Source organism: Otolemur garnettii, unplaced genomic scaffold (genome assembly GCF_000181295.1).
Source record: "Otolemur garnettii isolate 467f Iridium unplaced genomic scaffold, OtoGar3 scaffold00127, whole genome shotgun sequence".
Classification (NCBI taxonomy): Eukaryota; Metazoa; Chordata; class Mammalia; order Primates; family Galagidae; genus Otolemur; species Otolemur garnettii.
Genome location: NW_003852522.1, coordinates 572,635 through 588,245, shown reverse-complemented (window position 1 = coordinate 588,245; position 15,611 = coordinate 572,635). Strand labels below are relative to the sequence as shown.

The 15,611-nt window shown below is 50.4% G+C and overlaps 1 protein-coding gene across 2 annotated transcripts in view; it reads right to left on the bottom strand.

Annotated features, from left to right (window-relative positions):
- Nucleotides 1-794: 794 nt before the first annotated feature.
- The window catches only part of PRKACA (protein kinase cAMP-activated catalytic subunit alpha), a 21,738-nt gene continuing 6,921 nt past the window's right edge, over nt 795-15,611 (bottom strand). For both annotated transcript variants that reach the window (XM_003797895.3, XM_003797896.2), the window contains exons 2-10: nt 13,943-14,004; nt 13,378-13,506; nt 9,899-9,997; nt 8,480-8,562; nt 6,166-6,292; nt 5,982-6,077; nt 5,766-5,888; nt 3,028-3,192; nt 795-2,356 (exon numbers count right to left, since the gene is read on the bottom strand). In XM_003797895.3, coding sequence (XP_003797943.1) covers nt 2,231-2,356; nt 3,028-3,192; nt 5,766-5,888; nt 5,982-6,077; nt 6,166-6,292; nt 8,480-8,562; nt 9,899-9,997; nt 13,378-13,506; nt 13,943-14,004 — 1,010 coding nt within the window. In that variant the 3' untranslated portion in view covers nt 795-2,230. The remainder of the gene's footprint in view (nt 2,357-3,027; nt 3,193-5,765; nt 5,889-5,981; nt 6,078-6,165; nt 6,293-8,479; nt 8,563-9,898; nt 9,998-13,377; nt 13,507-13,942; nt 14,005-15,611) is intronic.

The following is a 15,611-nucleotide window of genomic DNA, read 5'->3' as shown; positions in this document are numbered from 1 at the left end:
TTAAGGTGGAGCCCGGGCCCCCCGCCCGCCCCTCTTACCCTGCGCTCTCGCTCACTCCGGCTCACTCCGGCCCCCCCCCTTACAACTCCCGCGCGCTTTTTAAGGAGGCGCCGCGGAGTTGGCGCCGGGGCGGGGGCGGGGGAAAGCGACAGGCGGGGGAGGGGGAGGGGAGTGCCGGGGGGAGGGGAGAGGGGGCGGGCTGGGCGGACGGGCGGCGCTCGGCCGCCCTCCAGCCATTGGGCGCGGGACCCAGACGTCCCCGGCGCCCAGCCCCCCTCTCCACGCCTCTCGGGCGCGCTGCGCTCTCGGGACCGCACTTACCGGGAACTCGCCGCCTGCGGGCCGGGTCCGGCGCGCTCTCAGAGCGCTGCGGGGACCTTCGGGCTGTGGTCGTTTCTCCACTCCTCTGGCGCGCCTGGCCCCGCGCTTTGGATGCAGGGAGGGGGTCGCGCACAGTCTTTCCCCCCCTCTACTCCCCCTGCCTGTCCGCCCCCGCCGCCGTTCGGCCTTCGGGCGCGACGACCTCACCGCCTCCCTAGAGCGCCCTCTCGGCTTTGGGCTGGATGCAGAGAGGTCGCTCTGCCTATTTGGGGACCCGAATCTGGGGGGTCAAAGGGCATTTTGCGCCCCCTTCTCTTGCGTGGCGGGAGGAGTGGCGGAATTCCGGCTAAACGCGGTTTTACTACGACTCCAGGCCAGGGCCTGATCAACCTGGACGCTGGGGTCCAAAATTCCCTTTCCAACCCTCTGGGGGTGTGTGGGTGGGTGACCGAAGTCGAAAACACCAGCAACACTTTTTTTTTAAACAAAACTTTATTGGTAATAGTTTTCAAATATGTTTACAACAGCACACTGTTCAAGAGGAAGTCTTGTCCTTCGCAGCACACAGGTTGAATCACCCCCGCGACCACCCGGAGCCCCACCCCAGGCCTGAGAGCTCCTCCTGGGATGGGGAGAAGTTATGAGAGGGACAAATAGGAGGATGAATGGGGTGGCTCCCCACTTTTCTATTAAGAGAAAAAAGCACAAATCAAAGACGGGTGGAAGAAGAGGTGATGGACAGCTGACAGCTAAACTAGAGGAAGGGCACCCAGGATTGGGGGGCCCATGATGGGGGACGGAAGCAGCTGGGTGAATAAAACAGGCAGTCCGTCTCCAACAACCCTGGCCTTGAACCCTGGGCCACAGGGAGGGGGTTGGGGGAGGGAGACTTTGCATCTTCCATGTCCTTTTGCAGGGGTGCCCTTCCAACTTGAGAGGAGGCTGGGCATTAAGATCTAGCTGAGAAAATTTATTAAAGAGTTTGGGGGAAGTGCTGCTGGGAGGAAAGACTCTGGGTATGGGGCTCCCCCTCTTTTGGGGGGGTGGCTCCTCTTTGGCAGGGAGAGGGGCAGGTGCTTTGTCTGGCTCCCAAGCCCAAGAGTGAAGAAAAGGTCTGTTGTGGAAGAGAGTAGGGTTCCTAAAGGGGCTGAGATCCTTGCAGGATTGGCAGAGGCCCCCCTACCACCCCAAAAGGGGGCAGGGGGGATTAGCAGCTCAGGGCAGAGGTTGAACCCCAGCACTTCCCTTGACAAAGTCAATCTGCTTCTCAGCCTTGTTAAAATGGACTTGTGGATTGGGGGTGGGTAAGTGGGAGGGATGAGGGTAGAGGAAAAAGGGAGGGAGGCACTGGTGGAACTTAAATAAGATTTTAAATTGTTTTTTTAAAAAAAATTCTAGCAAGCAGCTCACTGAACATGTCACTAAAATCTCTCCTTCCCAGGCAGGATGGCTCTGAAGGGAAGGTTGTTGGCTTTTCCTTCATTTGCTCTTAGAGAGTGGTGCCTGTGATGTGGTGGGGTGTGTGTGTGGGGGGCTATAGGTTATGTTTGGGCCCCTCTTTCCACAGCCTGTCCCTGGATACACCAGCAAAACCTGGTCTGACTGGAGCTAAGAAACTCATTAAAACAGGCAGAAGTGAACTGAGGGTGGGATGGGGTCACAGGGGAGGAGGAAGGGAAAAGTGGTAGAATGTTTAGGAGGGTGAAGGAGAGAAGGGGAGCAGCTGGTGTTTTCTGTCCCTCCAAATATCTGGGCTTTCTGCTCCCCTTACCCTGGAGGGTGGGGTGGGGGTGAAATAAGATGCAAGGAACTCTGGGGCCCTCTGGCTGTTCAATCCAACCCTCCCACCCCCCCACAAAAAAAGAAAAAAAAAAAAAGAAAAAAAACCCATGGGGGCACAGGCACACCCCTAAAACTCAGAAAACTCCTTGCCACACTTCTCATTGATGGAGACCCGGATCTCTTCCTCCTCATAGTCATCAAAGTTACTCGTATCACCAGGGCCTTTAAACTTTGGTATGAAGGGAGCTTCCACCTGGAGAGGGATCAAGAATCACCCAGACCTCAGCACTCAACATAATCATTATTGCAACCATAAACACAAATGGCCTACCATTTAAGAGGTATTTACTATGACCCAGATCTGTGTTTAGCATTAGGATATGACTCTTAACAACCAAAGACTTTTTTTATTTGGAGACAGAGTCTCACTCAGGGGTTGAGTGCTAGGGCATCATAGCTCACAGCAACCTCAAACTGTTGGACTCAACTGATCCTCTTGTCTCAGCCTCCTGAGTAGCTGGGGCTACAAGTGTCCGCCAGAACGCCTGGCTATTTTAAGAGACAGGATCTCACTCTTGTTTAGTCTCAAACTATTGAGGCTATCCACCTGCCTCAGCTTCCCAGAGTGCTAGGATTACAGGTGTGAGCCACCGCATCTGGCCCTAACAATCCAAGACTGTTATCATTAGCCAACTAACCAAAAGAGAAATTACTTCCCAGAGAGCGGCATCTCTTGCCCAAGGTCACAGTGACCAAATAATGCCAGAATCCTATTTCTAGAATCCACTGGCTCTAAGCAGCCTATTCTATGGTATGTTGAACTTGATCCTGTGGCCTCTTCTCTTTCCATCTCTTTACTGGCACCCCTCTCTGACTCCTGGCCTCCCCACAAACCCTCAGCATACTTGAGGAGGGGAGGCCCACCTTCCTCTGGTAGATGGCGATCCAGTCAGTCGTGGCAAACCACTTGTGGTTCTTGATATCATTGACCCCATTCTTGAGGTTCCCAAAGCGCTTGGTGAGATCCACCTGCAGGAGGTTCCGCAGTAGGTCCTTCAAGTCAGAACTGAAGTGGGAAGGGAACCGCACCTGGAGGAGGGGGGTACACAGACAGGATGGGGAGCTGGTCCATAGCTTGGGGATTCCAGAACGCTGCTCCAATCCAATAGTCCTATCAGGTAGAAGGCCCCAAACTTTAAGTCTGCTGAAATCCCATACAAACAGTTGTTGGGCCTACCCTAGAGCTTCTGATTATAAAGACTAAGTGGGGTCTGGAAATCTGCATTTCTTTTTAATTTTTTTGTAGAGACAGTCTTACTTTATTGCCCTCAGTAGAGTGCTGTGGCGTCACACAGCTCACAGCAACCTCCAACTCCTAGGCTTAGGCAATTCTTTTGCCACAGCCTTCCGAGTAGCTGGGACCACAAGCACCTACCACAACACCTGGCTATTTTTTTGTTGCAGTTCGGCTGGGCGGGGTTTGGACCTGCCACCCTCCGCCACCCTCCGTATATGGGGCCGGGGCCCAACCCACTGAGCCACAGGTGCTGCCTGGAAATCTGTATTTCTAATACATGCCCTGGCAATGCTGCTGCTGGGAGAGGGAACCACTTTGAGAACCACTGTTATAAAGGAAGTGCTATGGTTCCCATTTCAGAGAAGAGGAAACTGAAGCTCAGAAGGGTTAAACAGCTCCCCCAAGGTTACACAAAGGAGTGGATAGGCAATTCCATCTCAAGTCCATTGGACTCTGTAAATTGCATCCTTAGCTGCTGCTACTTAAGGTAGCTCTGCTGGGGTCTTGAGACTCCTGAAATCTTCATGCCTATGAGAGAAAGTTTTTCTCCCCTCTCTACATAGCTAAGGCTCTTCCATTCTTTAGGGCCCAGCTCAACTCTTCTGGAAAGTTTCCCCCAAAGTTCTGAGCCCATGGCCTTGTATGCAAGCTCTGAATCCATGGCCTTGTATGCAAGTATGCAAGAAATGACTTCTAGTTCCTGTTCTGACTCTTACAAGCTGTGTGACCTTGGCCACGGCCCTTAACCTCTCTGGGTCTGCGCATGTCTCTAGGACATGGGGCAGATATCCCAGAGTTGCTCAAGGGAGATAATACTGCTGAGGGTGTGTAGGAACTGGAAAATGCTACAAAGAAGGGAGTTACACTTTTCCTCTCTTCCTGCGCAGAAACTTCTATGGCTTTTTTATTCCCCACTCTGGCCGTTTTCTTCGGAATTTCTAATCTACCTAGTGGCAGATGCTTCATCTTTCTCTTGTAGCGATGCTGACTATGTGTCTAGCCAGAACACCCCCACTTAGCAGTTGGTGACTTCTAACCTCCCTGAGAGGCACATGGTTAGTTCTGCAGTTCCCAGGTGGGTAAAAGAGGGCTCAGAGGAATGAAGCCACTTGCTGCAAGTTTCCTTGCCATTAGGTGGCAGAGCTGGGCCTGAGAACCAGGCTGTAAGGGCGAGCTTTTTTTTTTTTTTTTTGAGAGTCTCACTATGTTGCCCTGGGTAGAGTGCCATAGCATCACAGCTCACAGCAACCTCAAACTCTTGGGCTTAAGTGATTCTGTTGCCTCAGCCTCCCAAGTTGCCTAGGACTACAGGGGCCAGCCACAATGCCCAACTATTTATTTATTTTTTTGCAGTTTTTTGGCCAGGGCCGAGTTTGAACCTACTACCTCTAGTATATGGGGCTGGTGTCCTACTCCTTTGAGCCACAGGTGCCGCCCCCAACTATTTTTTTACTGCAGTTGTCATTGTTGTTTAGCTGGCCTGGGCTGGGTTTGAACCTGCCAGCTTTGGTGTAAGTGGCTGGCACCCTAACCACTGTGCTATGGGTGCCGAGCCTATAAGGCTGAGCTTTAAGACTGTTCTGGTGACTCTGAGCCAACCAGCAGCTCCTGCATAGAACTACAGGACAGGATGCTGGGTTAGGTGGAGGCAGGTAGCTGAGCTGAGGGCAGAGTTGGGGTCTCATATACCTCTCCAGCCCTCAGTACCTACAATGACACCTCCACTTACTTGCCAAGGTGTGGTCCTGGACCAGATACATCCCCTTTCTGAGCCTCTGTTTCCTCCCCTCTCCCATGGCAGTGCCACTCTCTTGGGGTGTGACAAAGAGGTTGAACCCAGGTCCTGGCAGATGGGGATCACTTGATGCACTTTGTAGATGTGAAGTCAGACAACTCTGCCACTGCTTACCTAGACCCTCAGAGTTACCAAAGTGTACTTTAGGCAGAGGAGGTGTGAGCTGTATACCCTAAGTGAAGGGACTCCTAGATAGGGGTAGCACCTGGGAACAACATACAATCACTTTTCTGACTTGAAACTTGTGAAAATGTACTCCCAGTGGGACAAAGATAGGTGAGAAGGGCCTTGTATCAGGGCAGCATGTTCTATAGCCAAGGAGTTCTGATGAGGTTTGGAGTTTGAGATGCCCTTCGGATCCCGGCACCATGGGTTAGGAGCCAGACATTGAGGTGGCTTGAGGTATTGGCTTCAGTGTGGCCACTGGGTCTGGCTTCACTGAAGTCTGGACTGACTTAATGAACTTCTAGATAATTCCAATAAGCAGGGATCCACAGGGCGTGGGATGGGCCAGTGGGGAAAGGTCTACTTGTCCCAGAGTTGTGGGCCTCACCCGTATCTGGGCCTCACCTTCCCAGAGACGATCTTCTCATAGATCTGGATGGGTTGGTCAGCGAAGAAGGGCGGGTAGCCAGCAGCCATCTCATAGATGAGAACCCCCAGGGCCCACCAGTCCACAGCCTTATTGTAACCCTAGAGCGAGATGGGGTTGAGGGGATATTGGGTGAGGAGGGGCCAAGGGCACAGCCTGCCTCAGGAGAGGGAATGGGTTGAGGAAGCGCCTACTTTGCTCAGGATAATCTCAGGGGCCAGGTACTCAGGGGTCCCACACAAGGTCCAGGTGCGGCCCTTCACACGCTTGGCGAAACCGAAGTCTGTCACCTGCAGGCACAAGAATGGGCAGTTGGCTAGGAGGGAGGGTTCAAGCTGTGGCCACCTGGGACTGCCCCTCGCCCAGCCCGGTGGGCACCTGAATATAGCCCTGCTGGTCGATGAGGAGGTTCTCTGGCTTCAGGTCCCGGTAGATGAGATCAAGCGAGTGTAGGTATTCGAAGGTCAGGACAATCTGGGCCGCGTAGAAACGGGCATGAGGCTCGCTGGCGGGGACAAGCGGGGAGGTGAGTGCCGGTGGCCACACCCCCAAATGGTCCAGCAGATGGGCCTGCAGAGCCATTCCCAGAGGAAGATACCCCTAGTCCAGCTATCAGAAATGCAGAAGCAACCGGGCGCAGGGGCTCACGGCCGTAATCCCAGCTACTTGGGAGGCTGAGGCAGGAGTTATCGCTTGAGGCCAGGAGTTTGAGACCAGCCTGGGCAACATAGCAAGACTTTGTGTCTACAAAAAATAAAAAAATTAGCTAGTGTGGTGGCATGTGCCTACAGTCCTAGCTACTTGGGAGGCTGAGGCAGAAGGATGATTTGAAGCCTGGAGTTTGAGACCAGTTTAAGGAACATAGTGAGACATGTATCTCTACAAAAAATGGAAAAATTAGCGTAGTGTGGTGACACACACCTGTCATCCCACCTACTCAGGAGGCTGAGGTGGGAGGATGGCTTGAGTCCAGAAGTTTGAGGCTGCAGTGAGCTATGATGGTGTCATTGCACTGCACCCTAGGTGACAGAGTGAGACCTCATCTCTGACCTCAAGAAAGAAAGAAAGAGAGAAAGAATGAATGAAAGAGAGAAGAAAGAAGGAAGGAAGGAAGAAAGGAAGGAAGGCGGGAGGGAGGGAGGGAAAGAAGGAGGGGAGGTAGGGGGCAGGGAAGGAACGTAAGGAAGCAAGGGAATGAGGGAGGAAGAGGCCAGGTGTGGTAGTTCATGTCCATAATCCTAGTACCCTGGGAGGCCGATGCAGATAGATTGCTTGTGCTCAGGAGTTCCAGACCAGCCTAAGTAAGAGGGAGACCCCATCTCTACTGAAAATAGAAAACCCAGCTGGGATGGTGTCAGACACCTACAATCTTAGCTTGGGTAGCTGAGGCAAGAGGATCCCTTAAGCCAGGAGTTTGACATTGTGGTGAGCTGGGACACCACAGGACTCCACCCAGGGTGAGACTCTGTCTTGAAAGAAAAGAAAAAAAAGAAAATGAAAGGAGAAAAAAAGAGAAGAGAGAAAGGAAGGAAAAAAGAAATGCATAAGCAGAGATATTCATAGATAGTCCAACACTGGAAACAGCCTAAATGTTCATCACCAGGAGAATGGAATCACAGATTGTGATATATTCAAACAATGAAACATCATTCACCACCAGAACAATCTATAAATCTTCTCAACAAGGTGGCTGGATTTCTAACTGATATGTCAAGCAAAAGAAGAAAGACACAAAAGAATAACAACTGTATGATTCTGTTTATGTCAAGTCCAAACCTAGACAAAATAAATTCATGGTGTTTAAAGGCAGAACAGACAACTGCCTTTGTTGGGGAGATGATGTACCAAGAAAGGGATTTGAGAGAATTTTCTGGGGTGATGGAAATATTCTACATGGTGTTTTGGGTGGGGTCTAGGGGAGTATAATTGTTAAAACTCGTGGAGTGGAATATTGAATATCTGTGTATATTACTGTATTTAAAGTGTGTATCTATCTAAAATAAAACTATCTCTATGTAACATTACATATATAGTGTTATTTTATATATAAAATCTATACGTATAAAATAAAACTATGTATATAAAATAAAGTAATAGTGTGGGCCCTGTGGCTCAAAGGAGTAGGGTGCTGATCCCATATGCCGGAGGTGGTGGGTTCAAACCCAGCCCCGGCCAAAAACTGCAAAAAAAAAAAAAAAAAAAAAAAAAAAAGTAATAGTGTAAAATTGATTTATTAATTTAAGAGATGGGTCTTGCTGTGTGGCCCAGGTTGGTCTTGAACTTCTGGTCTCAAGTGATCCTCCTGCCTTAGATGCCATTTTCCCTCCCTTTTTCCACCCCTGGCCTCCAGGACTGTGAGAACCACCTCAGCCTTCTGAGGAGCCGGGACTATAAGCTTGCACCACTGAGCCTAGCTCTAAATAAATAAATAAAAAGAAAATCATAAATTTGCCAACTTAAATACTGTCACCTAAATCACCATGTTTGGTCTGTTTTGTGTTGTGGCAGCTGAAACATTGCATATTCCTCAGCACAGCAGAAACAACCCCACAGGGACCTTGAGAGATCACTTGAATGTTCAAACATGCTGGACTCCTCTGTGTCCCCAGATGGTGTGGTTGTGGGATACTGCCTGTAGGTGGATACCCCCCCACCCCCAAGAACCTGGTGTCACTTGGGGTGGCCCACTTACCTAAACCTTCCAATCCGCCGTAGGTGTGAGAACATCTCCCCACCGGGAACATATTCCATGACCATGTATAAGTTTGAATTGTCCTGTGGGAACCAGCAGCTGGTCAGGGCCCCACTCTCCGTGCCCTGGGCCCCATCTGAGGGCCGAGGTATCCTTACCTGACATGTGTTCAGACATTAAATGACAACAATAATCCTGGCTCTCCATCCAAAGCACATTCCAAGGGCCAGGTACCGTGCTGACTGAACCACACTTTACATCTCATTCTGCACATGAGGAAGAAAGGCAGCTCTGACCCTGCTGTGTTACAGGGGATAAAAGTGAGGGCCAGCACTGAGGTATGTAGGGACCTGGCCAGTGTGTCCTGGCTGGAGATAGAGAGAGAGGACTCTAGCAGCTTGTGTCTGGGACCCTGACTAAGGCTTTTGGGGACATAGTTTTGTCACCTTTAAAATGCGCCTAGGATGGGCTACAGAACTTGGTGGAGCCTCAAATAAAAATGTGTAGCTCCTTGTTAAAAAATTACTATGGATTTTTTTTTTTTTTTTGAGACAGAGCCTCAAGCTGTCACCCTGGGTAGAGTGCCATGGCATCACAGCTCACAGCAACCTCCAACTCCTGGGCTCAAGTGATTCTCCTGCCTCAGCCTCCCAAGTAGCTGGGACTACAGGCGCTCACCACAATGCCTGGCTATTTTTTGGTTGCAGCCTTCACAGTTGTTTGGCAGGCCCAGGCTGGATTCAAAACCGCTGGCTCAGGTGTATGTGGCTGGCGCCTTAGCCACTTGAGCCATAGGTGCTGAGTCATTACTACGAATTTTAAGACAGCAGCATTAAATCAGCTGTGGGGTCCCTCTGTGCACAAGTTGTGTGCCTGCCTGGGCTGAACACCTGGGAAGCTGGCCATGAGTGGCCACTGCAGGCTCTCACAACCATAGCTTTGGATGGCACCCAGAACAGCTCCCAAAAGGTGCTTACAATGTGCTCAGAACTATCATGATAACTCCACCAGGAGTTGTTATGATTCTCACTTAACAGATGAGAAAACCAAGGCTCAGGAGATGAAGTCCCTTGCCCAGGGTTCCACATCTAGGAAGTATAGAGATGGGAACTGAACATAAGCTCTTGGCTATAGGTCAGAGTCTTGCTGTAAATGGTATGGTGATTTTGAGGGGTGTTATTGAGGTTGGGAGACTCACCCAAAGTTATCAAGCTAGAAATTGGTGGGCCCAGGAGCTGAGCTTGGGTCTACCAGAACCTCTGCCTGACTCCTGTGCCCCTACAGGGATCTCTTTCTTCCTGAGAAGTGGACAGCCACTGGTTGTCTTTGCTCCCAACCCCAGCCCTGGGAACCAAAAGGTTGCATCTGATGGTTGGGACCCAATGTAGTCATCCCGAGCCCTGGCTGCTGGGACCCCACCTTGAAGGAGAACTCAAGTCTCACGAGGAACGGAAAGTTGACTGCTTGCAGGATGCGCTTTTCATTCAGGGTGTGCTCTATTTGTTTCAGCTTCACCACCTACCGGGGCAGAAGGAAAAGGCAGAGAGGAGAGCAGGGTTAGAGGGGCCCCCTGAAACTGGTGGTGCAGAATGGGGAGGTTCCTTCAGCTAGAATCAGTTATGTGCCTGTGGCCTGTTGGGCCATTGACTGAATGCTCAGGCCACAGTGAGGAGGCCAGTCAATTTGTCCTCGAATGGCACAGAGTCCAGGGTAAAGAGTACATGAATTACTGGGCCTTGCAGCCCGAAGGGACTGGAACCATGGTGGGGAGCTTAGGCTTGCAGATGCCCAGATAAAGCACTTCATGCAGTCTGGGGAAAAGAGGAATCAGAGAAGGCTTCCCAGAGCAAGGGGCAGCTGGGCTGAGACTGAAAAGATAGGCATGAGTAGCTGAAAGGGTGGGGGTCTTGAAATTCCTTTCCTCTTGTCTAGAACACTCCACACACAAACCCGGAACCGCAGGCTAATAATTCCTCCTCAGCTATCAGCTGTCCCCACATGAGCAGGCACCCTGCACATAGTCTCCCACTGAATGGTGATAGAGCCCTGAGAGGGATACATACACTGGGAGCACGGTAATTTGGAAACCTAGCCACAGAGAGGGGAAGTGACCGGACCAAGCTTCTCAGGCCAGCTTGTCACACACAGTCAGCTCCTTGGATGGCTGTGAACTACTTTACTTTCACAGCTGTGTTCTCAGGACACCTGCACTGTCCACTAGCCACAGGTGGCTGCTAAACCCTTGAAGCATGGTCAGATAGCTGGGGAACTGAATTTAAAGTTTTGATTGTATCACTGCATTCCATCCTGGCCAACAAAGCAAGACCCTATCTCTTAAAAATGTTTAGGTATCTAAAGTGAAAACGTAGAAACTGATACTTGATGTAGGTCCTGGGTATTTTTAAGCATGGTTGGAACAACTCCAGCATGCAAGTTTGCTTTTCCATCTTTTCTACTTTTTTTTAACTTTCTAGAGAAATTTCCTATCTGAATGAATATCTGTTATAAGTACTAAAGAATAGATACTGAATTTCAAAGACCTTTTAGTACAGGAAAAAAAGGAACAGAAAATGTTTCACTAATGATATTTTCACACTGATAATGTGGAAATGGTAATACTGTAGACATACTGGCTTAATTAAAACACATTGTTAAAATGAATTTCACCTGTTTCTTTTTACTTAAAAAAAAATTTTTTTTTTTGTCTTCCTTTGGTATAGTGCCATGGCATCATAGCTCACAGCAACCTCAAACTCTTGGGCTTAAGCGAGCCTCTTGCCTCAGCCTCCCAAGTTGCTGGGTCTATAGGCACCTGCCACAGTGCCTGGCTATTTTTTTAGAGACAAGGTCTTGCTCTGGCTCAGGCTGGTCTCGAAATAGTGAGCTTAGGCAATCCACCCACTTTGGCCTCCCAGAGTGCTAGGATTACAGGTGTGAGCCACCGTGCTTGGCCACCGAATTTTTTTTTTCAATTTTTTGTAACCAGTACATTGTACTCCATGACTGCATTAATGTACACAGCGATGATTTAATAAAAAAGAAAAAAAAGAAAAATCTTGGCCTCCTGAACTGCTGGGATTCCAGGTGCAAGGCACTGCACCCAGCCTATTTACTTTTTTTAATTAAAAAGAAGTTTGTTGGCTCGGCGCCTGTGGCTCAAGCGGCTAAGGCGCCAGCCACATACACCTAAGGTGGCGGGTTCGAATCCCCAGCCCGGGCCCGCCAAACAACAATGATGGCTGCAACCAAAAAATGGCCGGGCGTCGTGGTGGGCGCCTGTAGTCCCAGCTACTTGGAAGGCTGAGGCAGGAGACTCGCTTGAGCCCAGGAGTTGGAGGTTGCTGTGAGTGTGATGCCATGGCACTCTACCCAGGGGGACAGCTTGAGGCTCCATCTCAAAAAAAAAAAAAAGTTTGTTAGACTGGGCATGGTGGCTCACATCTGTAATCCTAGTAATCTGGGAGGCCAAGGTGGGTGCATTGCTTGAGCTCAGGAGTTCAAGACCAGCCTGAGCAAGAGCGAGATTCCATCTCTACTAAAAACAGAAAAAACCAGCAGGTGTGGTGGTGCATGCCTGTAGTCCCAGTTACTGAAGGCTGAGGGAAGAGGATTGCTCAAGCCCAAGAGTTTGAGGTTGCTGTAAGCTATGATGCCATAGTACTCCACTAAGGGTGACAGAGTGAGACTCTGTCTCAAGTAAATAAATAAATAAATAAAGATAAAAATAGGAAAAAAACTAGCAGGTATTGTGGCAGGTGCCTGTAGTCCCAGCTACTTGGGAAGCTGAGGAAAGAAGATCTCTTTAAGCCCAAGAGACTTAGGTTACTGTGAGCTATGACAACACATGACACTCTACCTAGGGCAACAGAATGAGATTTTTTTTTAAGAGACAAGATCTTGCTATGTTGTCCAGGCTGGATTAAAACTCCTGGGCTCAAGCAATCCTCTCATCTCAGCCTCCCAAGCAGATGGGACCACATATATGTGCCACTGTGTCAGGCTTCATTTTCCTTTTTTTTTTTTTTTTTTGAGAGACAGAGTTTCATTCTGTTGCCTCAGCTAGAGTGCACTGGTGCAATCTGTAATCACAGCTCACTATAGTTTTGAACTCCTGGGCTCAAGCAGTCCTCCCGGCCTCAGCCTCCTGAGTAGCTGAGACTACAGGTGCACATCACCATGCCTGGCCTCTTTTTCCTTTTTTGATGAAGAAACCAGAAAATTTAAAATCATTTCTGTGGCTTGGCTCACATTTTTGTTGGATGGTGCTGCTTTGCAGCAGTGCCTTATACCAAGTAGGGTCTTAAAAATATTTATGGGCTCGGCACCTATAGCTCAACCAGCTAGGGCACCAGCCACGTACACCTAAGGTGGCGGGTTCGAATCCCCAGCCCGGACCCGCCAAAACAACAATGACGGCTGCAACCAAAAAACAGCCGGGCATTGTGGCGGGCGCCTGTGGTCCCAGCTACTTGGGAGGCGGAGGCAGGAGACTCGCTTGAGCCCAGGAGTTGGAGGTTGCTGTGAGCTGTAATGCCACGGCACTCTACCCAGGGGGACAGCTTGAGGCTCTGTCTCAAAAAACAGAAAAAAAAAAAAATTTATGGAAAGAATGTCCTTGAAAACACCAATTCCCCCAGAAGGACTTCTGGCCTTCTTTATACGAGCTGGTGTCTGACCCTGTGTCATAGTGTGTGGCTTTGCACTGGTGCCAGGAGTGGACGCTTTGAGAAGGCAGCACAGAGGCCTTCTCATCCCTGGGTCTGGCACACTGGGGTGGAATCAAGGATAATTATCAAGGGGGCAAGTGAATGGGCAGGAACAACACTCCAGGTGGTGGGCATAGACTGGGCATGGGCCTGGTAGACAGGACAGGAGCCATGTGACAAGGTAAGGCTTACCTTCTGTTTGTCAAGGATCTTCATGGCATAGTGGTTCCCCGTCTCCTTGTGTCTCACCAGCATCACCCGGCCAAAGGAGCCTGTGCCGAGGGTCTTGATTCGTTCAAAGTGATCCAAATGGGCTGTATTCTGTGGGTAGAGGGGTTTAGAGAGTCAGGAATGCCCTTCCTTGTGGTCTGCTGGGTCCAGGTCTGGGTATCTCCTCTGCCACCGGCAGAGGGGGCCTCAGGGAGCACATGGGGTGAGCAGGCTGAGGACAAGATGGCAGAGGGTGCATTCCTCAAGGCGGGTGGCAGGGGCTAGATCCAGCCCTGGCCTGGGGCCCAGGAGTTGCTGGCAGCTGTGCAGGGGGCAGGGGCAGCCAGTTGGAAGGGGCCATGGGGTGGTACGACTGGCAGAGGGTAACAGGTATCTCTGCCCAGGAGCCCCCATGGGTATCTAGGGAGTGACTGGGTAAGTCTGGGCCCATAGAGCTTTAAAATTCTAGCTGAGTTGCAGGGATGCAGTCAGGGGACTGGGAGCCGCCAGCTTACCCCTCCCAGGGCTCTGTGCTAAGTGGGCTTACCTGAGCGGGATTTTCCCATTTCTTAAGAAAATCTTCTTTGGCTTTGGCTAAGAATTCTTTCACTGAAAGGAAGAAAAGGGAGAGTTAGATGGAAACCCAATTCTTGCCAGGGTGGGCTCAGGTCATTTCTGGGGAGATGTCCATCTGTGGAAAGTGGGGTATGGCTGCCTCAACCCAAACTTTTCCCAATGTCCCTGGATGTCCTGGGCCCCCCTGACTACAAAGAGGTGGGGTCCAGCCTCTGCCCCATCTAAAATGGGGAAACAGGGTGCACGGAGAGTTGGGCCACTCCCATGGGGACTGAGAGAGGAGCCCAGGCCAGCCCACCCCCACTTGCCCCAGTTCTGACCAACATTCCATGGCCAGGGACGACGCCAACAAAGGTATTTATAGCTCAGGATTTGGCGGCTCCTCCGGCCCCTTCTCTAGGGAGGCTGGGCTCAGGATCGAGGCCTCTGGGGCTTGGGTAGCAGGCGCCCTTGGGGGGCTCAGCTGTCGCCTTGGCCCCCAGCTGGCTCTCTTTCTTTGCCAACTGCAGAGCCTTCATATCTGGGCTGATTCAAAGAAGCCTTTCCAGGAGCCCTCTCACCCCACCGGCACCCCAAGGCAAACATCACCATCCGGCAACACTGAAGACTTCCCTGGTGGACTTTGGGCCCACTGCTTCTTCTCCACTATTTCATCTATTCTCCTCATTTAACAACCCAGGAAAATGAGGTTTGAAAATGGTCATTCTCCCTTACCCTGAGAGGCAGCCTAGCAAAGCAGCTAAGGGTCAGGAATCCGGGACAATATCAAGTTCAGATCCCAACCTAGTCTCAGACAAACTGTGACTTTAGACAAGTGACCTTCCCTCTCTGAGTCTCAGTTTTCCTCATTTGCAAAACGGGGATAATAAGAGCAATGACCTTGAAGGTGGTTTTGAGAACTGACTTCATCTTGGGAAAGGGGGTTGGACAATGGCTGGCATGAGGTCAGTGCCATATAAAGTGCTGTTTTACTTTTAAGTAATTTTAGAAATTGAGGGGTAGCCAGGTATGGTGGCATGTGCCCGTAGTCCCAGCTACTTGGGAGGCTGAGGTAGGAGGATCACTTTAGCGCAGGAGTCTGAGGCTGCTGTGAATTATGCTGAAGTGTGTTGAGTGCTCCTCAATTCTTTTTTTTTTTTTGGTCAGACAGTCCTACTCTGTTCCCTGGGCTAGTGGTGTCATCATAGCTCCTCCTGCCTCAGCCTCCCTGTATACTACCATGCCTAGCTAACTTTTCTATTTTTTTGTACAGATGGAGTCTTGCTTTTGCTCAGGCCAGTCTTGAACTGGCCTTAAGCAATCCTCCCACCTTGACCTCCCAAAGTGCTAGAATTACAGGCATGAGCCACAGACCTGTCAGAGCTCAAATCTTAAATGTGTTGTTTGGTGAATTCTTACATTATGGAGTTGTCATATTAACCACTGCCTAAGGTCACAGGAGGTGTCAGCCCACACTGAGTATTGTCTTTCTTTCTTTCTTTCTTTTTTTTTTTTGAGACAGAGTCTCAAGCTGTCACCCTGGGTACAGTGCTGTGGTGTCACAGCTTATAGCCACCTCAAATTCTTGGGCTTAAGCAATTCTCTTGCCTCAGCCTCCCAAGTGGCTGGGACTACAGGTGCCTACCACAACACCTGGCTAT